The sequence below is a fragment of the Phyllostomus hastatus genome, unplaced genomic scaffold, assembly GCF_019186645.2.
Source record: "Phyllostomus hastatus isolate PE091 unplaced genomic scaffold, TTU_PhHast_1.1 phas_scaffold_1674, whole genome shotgun sequence".
NCBI classification, from domain to species: domain Eukaryota; kingdom Metazoa; phylum Chordata; class Mammalia; order Chiroptera; family Phyllostomidae; genus Phyllostomus; species Phyllostomus hastatus.
Window position 1 is genome coordinate 10,474,133 of NW_025334011.1, and position 11,505 is coordinate 10,485,637.

An 11,505-nucleotide genomic window follows, 5' to 3' on the forward strand; every position below is an offset into this window, starting at 1 on the left:
TCGATATAATTTTACATAAAAACATATGAAATACTTAGTGCTGAATTTAACAAAAGATGCAAAAGACCTGAAACAAAACACTTGAGAGAAATTTTAAAAGACATAAACAAATGGAGAGATATAACTTGTTCAGTGATCATAAGACTCAATATTGTTAAGAGGTCAATTCTCCCCAACTGATCTAAAATTGATTCAAAATAATACACAGACCCACTGTAATACATGAAAGCATAAAACTTCTAAAAGAAAACATAGAGGAAATCATGCAACTTCTGTTGGGCAAAAGATACAACATGGATATCACCCATAAAAGAACAAATTGGTAAATCAGATTTCATCAAAATAAAAAATTTCCACTGTTAAGAAAATGACAAGAGGAATCACAGATGTGGAGGAAAATACTTGCAAAGCATAAATCATCTAATAAGGGATTAATATGCAGAATATATAAAGAACTCTCAAAACTCAACAATGAAAAAAGAAAAGATCCAATTAATAAATGAACAAAAAGATATGAACGAACACTTTGCATACACACATACACAACACACAGGGGTATGTGGTATGTAAGTACTTTAAAAGATGCTCAACTGCACTAGTCATTACAGAATGCAAATTAAACCACGAGATACCAATACACATCTACTATATGGACAAAATTTAAAAGACCCTTTATACTAAGTACAGGAGTGTGCAAAAGTAGGTTTACAGTTTTAAATGAAACACCTAGTTTGTTCTTGTATTATTACCTATTAGTGTATTATTTTCCATATGAACTGTAAACCTACTTTTGTTCATCCCTGTATAATGAGTGAAGATGTGAAAGAGGAGGAACTTTCATATGTTAGTGGAAATAATGTAAAAATACTTTATTTAAAAATAGCCAAACTGTTTTCCAAAGTTAAGCATGCATTTACCACATAATCCAGCAATCCCATTACTAAGTATTTATTCTAAAGAAATAAAAATTAGTATTTATATAAAATCCTATACCTGAAAGTTAAAAACCAGTCTATTCATAATTATCCAAAACTGGAAATAACCGAAATGCCTTACAATAGGAGAACAGATAAACCAACTCTGAAACATCCATACAACGAAATATAACTCAGCAATAAAAGAGAACAACTGCCCTGACCAGTGAGGCTCCATGGTAGGGTGTCAACCTGCAAAGCATAAGGTCCCCAGTTTTATTCCTGGTCAGGGCACATGCCTGGGTTGCCAGTTCAGTCCCAGGTCAGGGCACATTTGAGAGGCAACCAACTCATGTTTCTCTCACATCAATGTTTCTCTCTCTCACTTCTTCCCTCCCTTCCCCTCTCTCTATAAACAAACAAACAAATAAATAAAAATAAAGAAGGGACAGCACTAGGTAGTTGGGGTGGTGGGTGATACTACTGTATGGCATCCCATTGTGAAGGTAAAAATATGACCATATACAATTATTATAATACATGTTAAAATTCAAATAACTGTATACCCCAGAAAAGTAAATTTTACTTCATCTCTATGTATGGACAGATTTTGCACATGCATGTGTGTGTATACACACACACACACACAATATACATAAGCAATTATATATATAGTGCTTCTATGTTTGGTGACCACTTGTTTATGACTGTACAGCTGCTTTGTTAATTAATTGGACCTTTCATCATTACATAATACCCTATTTTATTCTGTCCAGTGCATTAACCTTAAATTCTACCCTAACTTAAATCACCACCTCTGCTTTTGGATTGCTTGCATTTGCCTGGCTCATTCCTTCATCTTCACAACCTTTCCTAATTTAAGTGCTCTTCAACTCCATTGATATCAGTCTTGTCAGAATGAATTGTGAGGTTCCAACCTGACTGCTGCTTAAGGACAGGGCGCTGGCAGAAGGTTGCGGGGTCCTACTTCACATGGGGATCACTATCCAATAAATAAGAAATAAAATAAACAAACAAAAAAAAGGCCTGGAAATTGAGAAGACCATTCCTAAGTCAAAGATTTCAAGTGTTCAAACTGAAAATTCAAACTACATAAAAACAATAAAAAAGAAACACACCACACCACAACCTATGAGACACAGTAAAACTTACTCTAAGAGTACACCTTTATTAAAAAATAACATTAAAAATAAGGAAAGTTAATATTCATCTTAAGAAACTAACAAAATAAACCAAAAGAAAAGTCAAAAGGAATGTAAAAAGTAAAGCAATCCCTCGAACAATAAAAGAGTATATCCCTTAGAAAAAGACAGACAACAAAAATATACCAAAATACACAAGTTTAAAAATGAGAAAGGAACTTAAACACAGATAATGAAGAGTTTGAAAGAATACTATGTGCAACTAACTTAAGAAGTAACTGGGTTTTCCAGATACATTCTCAAAACTATATTAAGAAATATAAAACTCAAAGAGGTTGGAATGGTATGGAAATGAACAGGATCATATTGAAATACAACCTTTAAAGAACAGATTTAGGCTAGTCAAGACAATTGAAAAAGATGAAAAGCTCCTTCATTTTATAAACCAGTACAACTCTAATACCAAATCCTGATTTTTAAAAAATAAAAAAAAGGGGGGCATATCATCTATAAAAACAGGTGTGAAAATTCTTTTTAAAGACTTTGCTTCTATCTTTAAAGAGACAGGAAGGGATAGAGACAGAGAGGGACAGAAACATCAATATGCAAGAGAAACATCAACTGGCTGCCTTCTGCACACCCCCAACTGGGGACCTGGCCCACAACCCAGGCACATGCCCTGGCTGGGAATCGACTGAGTGACCTTGCAGTTGAAGGCAGCGCTCAACCCACTGAGTCACACCAGCCAGGGCTAGATGTAAAAATTCAAACTAAATTATCAGTCAACAGAATCCAGAAATGTCCATAGTATGAATGAAGACTTATCTAGGAAAACAAGGACATTTCAGTATAAAGTTTATCAACAATGTATCAATGCTGAAAAGACAAATGGAAAAAAAATCATGTTTCCTAATAAAACCTCAAAGTAAAAGTAAAAACCTCAAAACAAACTACTAAATATGATGAAGTATTTCCCATTATTCTAAATAAAGAAATGCTAGTGTCATATTTATTGCTTTATTCCAATTAACATGTTTAACTGAATGAAATATGAAATGGAAGGGTTAGATTTTCCTTTAAATTATTTCCAATTTCCAAATATTTTAACAAGCTTATGTTAAGGCATCAAACATCTATAAACTCTCCTGGGAACTCCAAGGCCAGCCATCTGTGGATCACTATATAGCTAATGCCTGGTGGCCCAGCACAGAGCACAGGTGGTGGCTGACCTTGGCCTGAAATTCCTGGGAGGTCCCAGAGCCAAAGCACTTGGTAGATAGCATCAGACAACTCTGAGTACCACCCAACCACCTCCACCAGTGATACACTCAAGGGGCAGACTATCAGGCACCAGAGTTCTCAAGTCCCATATGTGGGGTTGGCCTCTACACAGCAGCCAATCCGACATAGTCATGGCTGGTCCTCATAGCCAAATGGCTGGGGGCAGTCAATCCCTCCTACTGAGGTGCCCAACAGCGATCAAGGCTCAACTATAACATGACTGTGTGCACAGCCTACCCACAGAGGGTTGGGGTGATAGGATGCACCAGAACACCCAACTTGGGTGACAGGGGAGGCCACACCACTGGGCTACACAGGACACCTACTATGTATAAGACCACTTTACCAAGCCCAGAAGATATAACAGCTCTACACAATACACAGAAACAAGCATAGAGAGGCAGCCAAAAAGAGGAAACAAAGATGTCCCAAGTGAAAGAACAGAACAAAACTCCAAAAACAGAACTATACCATCTCTCAGATGCAGAGTTCAAAACACTTGTTATAAGGATACTCAATAAACTTAGGGGAAGAGTAAATAAATGAACTTGTTAGAACTTCAACAAAGTTACAGAAACATAAAAATGGAGACAGAAAATATAGAAAAGAACCAGTCAGAAATGAAGAACACATTAACTGAAACGAAGAACACATTACAGGGAATCAACAGTAGAGTAGATGAAGCAGACACAAATCAGTAATTTAGAATATAGGAAAGCAGAAGACATCCAAACAGAACAGCAAAAAGAAAAAAAAATAAACCAAAAACAATGAGGATAATTTAAGGAGCCTCCTGGCACAACTTCAAACACACAGACATTCACATCATGTGGGTACCAGAAGAGAGACAGCAAGGAATGGAAAACCTACATGGGAAAAAAAATGATGGAAAACTTCCCTAACCTGGTGAAGGAAACAGACATACAATCCCAGGAAGCACAGAGTCCCAGTCAAGATAAACCCAACAAGGCCCACCCCAACACACATCATAATTAAAATGCCAAAGGTTAAAGACAAGGGTAGAATCTTAAAATCAGCAAGAGAAAAGAAGCTGTTACCTGCAAGGGAGTTCCCATAAGAATGCCAACTGATTTCTCAACAGAAACACTTCAGGCCAGAAGGGACTGGCAAGAAGTATTTAAAGTGATGAAAAATAAGGACATGAAACTAAGACTACTCTACCCAGTGAGGCTATCACTTAGGATCAAAGGATAGATAAAGAGCTTCCAAAACAAGAAAAAGCTAAAGGAGTTTATCATCACCAAACCAGTATTACAAGAAGTGTTAAAGGATCTTCTCTAGGAAGAAAAAAAGATAGAATTATGAATAATAAAATGGCAATAAATACATACTTATCAACAACTACTATAAATGCAATTATAGCTGGGATTAAATGTTCCAATCAAATGATACACAGTGGCTGAAGAGATAACAAGACCCAAACATATGCTATCTACAAGAGACTCACCTCAGATGAAAAGACACACACACTGAAAGTAAAGGGATAGAAAATATATTCCCAAACAAAACAAATTAACTTGGAAAGCAATACTTATAAAAGACAAAATAGACTTTAAAACAAAGGCTATAAACAAGGGACCAAGAAGAACCCAGCAATTCCACATCTGGATATGTAACCAAAGTAACCCGAAACACTAAATTGTAAAGATATACAGACATATGTTCATTGCAGTATTATTTACAAGAGCCAACATATGGAAGCAACCTAAGTGTCCATCAATAGATGAATAAAGATGATGTGCTGCATATGTACAATGGAATATAGCTTAGTCATTTAAAAAAAAATAAAAAAGAATGAATGAAATCTCTCCACCTGCAACACCATGGATGGGCCTAAAGCATATTGTTCTGAGTGAAGTGAGTGAGACAGAGAAAGACAAATGTCATATGATTTCACTTAAATGTGAAATCTAAAAAACAAAATAAATGAACAAGCAAATGGAAACAGGTTCATAGATACAGAGAACAATTTGAAGGTTGCCAGAGGGGAAAAGGGTAGGGGGTATAGGTAGAAAAACTGAAGGGATTAAGAAGGGCAGATCCGTAGTTAAGGAATAGTAACTGGGATATAAAGTACAGCATAGGGAATATAGTCAATAATATTGTCTTAACTATGTATGATGTCAGGTGAGCACTAGGTTTAATGGGGTCATTGCTTCATGATCTATATAAATGTCTAATTACTGGGCTGTACACCTGAAATGAATAAATTATTGTATACCAACTGTAATTGAAAAATAAAAAATTATTTTTAAAAAATGTCAAGACCATGAAACACAAAGAAAGACTGAAGACTGTTTGGATTAAAAGAGATTAAAGAGAAATGACAACTAAATTCAATGTATGATCTTGCATTGAATCCTGGACCAGAAACAATTCTTTTACTTTTACTACATAAGACAATACTAAGAAAACTGATAAAATCTGACTGTATACAGTGGAATTTTATCCATGTTAACTTAGGAAATACACAATAAAGTATTTAGAAGTTAAAGTCATTAGATCTGCAATTTTCTCTCAAACAATTGGGAAAAACACAAGACCACTGTTTGAATGCAGAGAGAGGATAAACCAAATGTGATTAATATTAACACTTGGGGAATTTGAGTAAGATATAGAGGAATTCTTTGAAATATTTTCACAACTTTTCTCTAGGTATAAAATTATTTAAAAACAAAAATAAACCCACAATAACAAAGCCAGTTAAGAGTAAGAGAAACCATTTTACCCAACAACAGTGCTAGGATCATCTTTACTACATTCTACTCATCAGATCATAAAATGTCAGAGCTTGACAAAATGTATTTTCTATTAGCAAAAGTTCTCAATTTATAGATGAAGGCAATGAAGTTAAAAGCCTTGCCCAAGATCACAACTAGTTCAAGGCACAGCCCAGACTACTATCTTGCTCTGACTCAGCTCTCTGAACTCTGACAAGCTATCTCTTGATATCTTAATATTGTGATCTACTCCCTAAACATATGATACCAAAATATTTAGCTCTATCTTCTCACATATTCTAAAAAGCTGGCAAGGCAAACCATTCTCAGGTGATCTAAATTTCATTTTAAAAAGGAATTTAGGTATCACTGCTCCTAACAATGTTTAATAACATACTGATAAATATATTGGGCGCAAAATTCATGCCAGATACTGTAGCAAATGCTAAAAACACAAAATTAACATATGCTACTAAGGCGACACTATTAGGTCCCTGATGATAGAGACCAAGTCTGTATTATTCATCATTATAACCCCACCTCTTAGGACAGTGCCTGGTATACAATAAATATTCAGATAATTGGATGCTGCTGAATAAAAGATAATCCACAGTACACAAAAGAAACTCTGTTTCAGGTAATCATAATATCTACAGTTGCTAAAGTGCCATGATATAATAGATTAGGAAGTTATTTTTGCTTCGTGAGATCTACAAAGCCTTCAGAAATTTAATGACAACAAAGTTAAGCTCTGAAAGACAAATGGGGAGTGGGGAGTAGATAAAACATCCTGAAGGCAAGAAAACATTTAGCATGTCTACTGGATTTTTAAACATAGGCTTACCTATTGTTGCTGCAAGTTCTGGATCAAAAGTATCATCTGTGAACCTCAAGAGCAGGCTAGAAGAGATGTAAAAAAGACAGATTAGAAATTTGACTTTTCTACTAATCATTTGATGTGGTCATGATGTTATATTTTCTCACCAATTACATGCATCTAAGAACATGACTCCCCAAATATTGCTTCAGTGCAGGTATATAAGGACAAATCAAATTACTGAAAGGCAATTAAAGAGCAAAGTAGTGTATTCTAGAAAACATATTCCCCATGCTTCCCTACACAAATTCCCCAAGTGTGAAAAGGTTTGTTTATTCATTTTAACTGTACTGGTATGTCCTTCCAAGAAAGTGGTATAACATTATGTCATGCTTTAACTAACATGGACAGAGGGAGAAAAATAAGTCTCTTGGAATGCAGCAAGTTAATTTTCTTAAAAAATACTTGATGTGTAATTCACTGTGAATTCAACTAAAAACAGAAAGATGTGAATGTCTATACTTTGTAATACACAGTATGAGTACTCCCTATGTGGGATAAAAAGATTTACTAATAAATAGTGAGGGCAGACAGATCACATGATGTACAAAGTACATACACTCTGGCAAATGATATGCAAGGTGTATGAAATCATGTACGCAATAGGGAGCTACTGAAGAGTTTTTTAAAAAGGAATGGCAAGAACTGCTCTACATTTTGAAAAGTTATGTTAGCAAAAAAAAAAAAAAAAAGTAGGAAAATCAACAGAAGACAACTGCCAGGGTTGGTGTATTGAGAGATTAACAAAGGATTAAACCTAAAAAATGGTAAAGACACTAAAAAGGGAGGGGTGACATGAAAGTAAAAAGATAACAGAGTAGAAGAATATTCTAAGATTTTATATCTCCTAGGATTATTTTATTTAATATGAAGCAGAAGTATCAGTTATTAGAAGCTCTCCAAAAATAAAATCTAAGCTTTTGCTAAAGCCCCAATCAATTAATCAATCTTCCCTCACATTATCTCCTGAAGTAGGATAAAACTGTTCTATTGACCTGTTTGCATTAATAAAATTAAGGCAATAAATATCAGATGTCTGAGTTGTGGATAAATATTTCTATAGGTTGTCATTATTGATGTTAGAGATTTGGGGTGGGGGGTCGGAGGGCCACAGAGCATACTGCAAAATATATTGGCTTCCTGAGAATTTCCAAACCCAGTATCATTGACTGTATTTGAAGGATTAACAGTTCCTTTCCTGGTTTTGCCTTCTTGTGTCTACCATAAAACCAGCACCACAAAGTCAAACAGAAGAGTCAATTTGTAGATTTTTCTGCTTAACATTGAACCTGCTTGACTGTAATATTTTTACTTACTTTCAATATGAGCTAGGTGAGAGCAGTAATTAAGAATTTTAAAAGACTCTCGCAAAAAATTTTTCCCTCTGCAACATTAAATTTTAAATTAAAGAAGTGAAAATTTTACAAAAAATTTCAGTCATCACAATTTAAGAATAGAAAAAGTATGTATCCATGCTTGGTCACTACAGAAAATATTACAAAAATATAGGTTAGCATAACCTTATAAAGCAGTCATAGTAGTAGTAATAGTAACAAGTTAAATAATATAAATAGTAACAATAGTGTTGGCTATTGTTTATTGAACATGGATAATGTGCCAGACACTGGGGCAGGGGTTTTTCTTACAGAATTGCTAATGCTTACAACTACTATTGTCATCAGCGACACTTTGTCAGGAAAGGCAGGGAATTGGTGTGGTGCAAAGCAACAAATTTTAATACAGGCTTTGGGTATAAGTCAGCCACTTTTAGCCAGGGATACACGGGCAGCTCAAAATGCATCCAAAAACCTATGCATGCATGCATTCTTCTAGGCATAGAGTCCATTTCTCTATTAGATTTTGAAAGGAACCCACAACCTGAAAATGATTAAGAAGCACTGCTCTAATGGACATATGTTTAAGCTTTCATAGTTCTAAAGATAAAGGAGGAAAATACTCTCCATGCAGAGCTAAAGATGGAAGAAGTAACTACCACCATTCCACTAAGAGGAGACCAAATTTATCATAAACAGTGTGATTTATAGCTAATTTGCACCTCTTAAACAAATAAAATTAGCCAGAAAGGATGGAGATACAAGGGACACAGTGGGGACAGCAGCTTAGATAAAAGAAGATCCCTAGAATCACTTCCAGTTTCTAAAACACTTTGCAACTTCTTTATTTCTGTCTGGCTAGCCATAGAATCAAAGACTCTTATATATTTAAGATGAAATAGGGTTTGAGAGATTTCAATTCCAACCTTATTTTCCAAATAAAGAAATGAAAGTCTAGAGTGTTCAAATGTCAGATACAAGATCACATCAACTAGGAGCACTAGTTTCATACTCCTGATCTCCTGACTGCTAACATATATGCTCACTACACTCTAAGAGTCCGAAATAAACTGGAAAAATAACCCACTAATTACAGTGAGTTAAGACATCCTTTGTTGTGCAATGATTTCTCAACAACAGTGGTATCTCAGTTCCACTAACTCTAGGTCTTAAAGAAATAAAAATGAATTATTGGTTAGAACAACCCTTTACGATCATGTCCATGACATATGTTTTTGAACTAACTCACCTTAAAAAGCATAGGCTTCTATTTCTTTAGTAGAGTCATTTATTCTCATCCAGAAAGGTGTTGTTTTCCATAACATATTACATACATAATATGTATATTTAGCTAGAAAAATAAGACAACTTTCTCCCTAAATGCAATTTTTTCCATTAAAGAGATAGTCAAAAGTGTTAAATTTCTGCAGTAAGCAGTTCATAACTCACCATGAAATTCTAAGAAAAATTTTGGAGATTAGATCCAAGTAAGTTTTTGTATGCAAAAATAAGAACTAACAAAACCAGTAATTATTCTCAATACTTTTTTCTCTAGAGAAAGAACCACAATTGTGTAAACACTGTTAACCTTCCAGAAAATTTTAACAAAGCTTAACTAGTTATCCATCCAATAGATTTAGAAGAAATGCCAACCAACCATGTATTGGGTTGAACCTCATGAAATGACATTCGACCTTTACTGACTTGAAAATCAGCAATTTCAGAGGCCTTAACTTAAACGAGAGTCACACCTCAAGAAAAAAAGAAAGGTCACAATGCTATGGAGTTCCTATTAAGAAAATGTTCAATATATTTACTAACTTTTTAACCTTCAAACAGATGATGACTATAAAAATTCTTTTATTCAGAAAAATCACAGTATCTGGCTAGCCCATATTGTTTCACTAATTTATTCCTTGTGTAGAAATCCCTTGCTCCTATGTACACATTAAATGAGGAAAAACTACGAAATGTGTTGTCATATTTTAAAAATATATACAATTTCAGAATGCATTACAAAATAAGATTTCAAGTCTTTTTGTATCTAAAAAACTAAGACTTTAAATGAGATTTGAAAAACATGTTTATCAGGAGGTGCAGCTAAAGTGTAAAACTATTTACAGCTCCTGGAACTCAAAAACTGTTTAAAGTACAAGGCACCCTACTCATAATCAGCTGGCAAGGACAAGTCCACCCAGAGAACTTGTTCTAAGACCTAGATGAAATCACTACCCTCTTGCAACACCTTCCCACCACCACGTCAACAACTGTCAATGTTATTTGCCCAAGAAAGTGTCAAGAAAAAAAAGCACAGCACTAATTTCTTCTTCTACCTCTATATGATGTGACAAAATGAAAACTAACAATTACCCTTTATTTTCAAAGATGGTCCACAGCTTAAACTCTATCACCTCAACCCAAAGGCAATTGGCCAGTGAGTTCTTTCACAGCTGACTCAGAAAACAGAAGAGAAGCTGCAATGGGGTGCACCAAAACAGGCCAGGAATGTGACCTAAGGCGTCACGAAACTTCCTGCGAAGAACATCACGTATTTAGATAAAGCCCCCAGAAATGCCTAACTGATAAAGTCACAACTCTTAGCTCGCGCGGTGACAGGCAGCCTGAAACCCAGGGGCCTAGACGAGGCCTCAGCTGGGCCAGACTCCGGCCTAAACCAGCCCGCCACGCCCTGTGCTCCTCGGCAGCAAACCGGCCAGACAAGAAGCGGTTCCCCTATTTGTTTCTTGGTACGACAGGAGGCAAAGCGACCCAGAGAACTCGGGCCTGGCAGAGGCCCCGAACCGGGCAAGCGCGGGGCACAAAGACCTCAAGGCCTCGGCGGCCCTGAGGCTCCACGGGCGCGAGCGAAGTCTGCCCCGCCCCGGCCCGCGCCCGGCCGCCGCCGGTTACCTTTCTTGTCGCGGCACAACACACAGCGGCCACGGAGGCGGAAAAGGCCCCACCGCCCCTGTCGCGGCCCGCAGACCCCCTCACCTAGACTTGCCCACGCCGCTCTCGCCAATGATGAGGATCTTCAGGGTGGTCAGTACGTCCTCGTCCATCCTGACCCTTGTCCGTCCCGGGCGCAGCCTCCACGGTCTCGCTTTCAAACCCTCACCTAGAAGAGCTGCCCGTGCATGCGCACTGCTCCTCCACCGCCGCCACCTTGTTTTTGGGTGGATGGCAGGAGCCCTA

The 11,505-nt window shown here is 36.4% G+C and overlaps 1 protein-coding gene across 2 annotated transcripts in view; it reads right to left on the reverse strand.

Annotated features, from left to right (window-relative positions):
- RAB18 (RAB18, member RAS oncogene family) overlaps positions 1-11,505 on the reverse strand; it is a 33,503-nt gene extending 21,998 nt beyond the window's left edge. Inside the window, exons 1-2 of one of the 2 annotated variants that reach the window (XM_045857877.1) lie at positions 11,305-11,505; positions 6,944-6,999 (exon numbers count right to left, since the gene is read on the reverse strand). In XM_045857877.1, coding sequence (XP_045713833.1) covers positions 6,944-6,999; positions 11,305-11,372 — 124 coding nt within the window. In that variant the 5' untranslated portion in view covers positions 11,373-11,505. The remainder of the gene's footprint in view (positions 1-6,943; positions 7,000-11,304) is intronic. The other variant, XM_045857876.1, reaches the window with a different exon arrangement.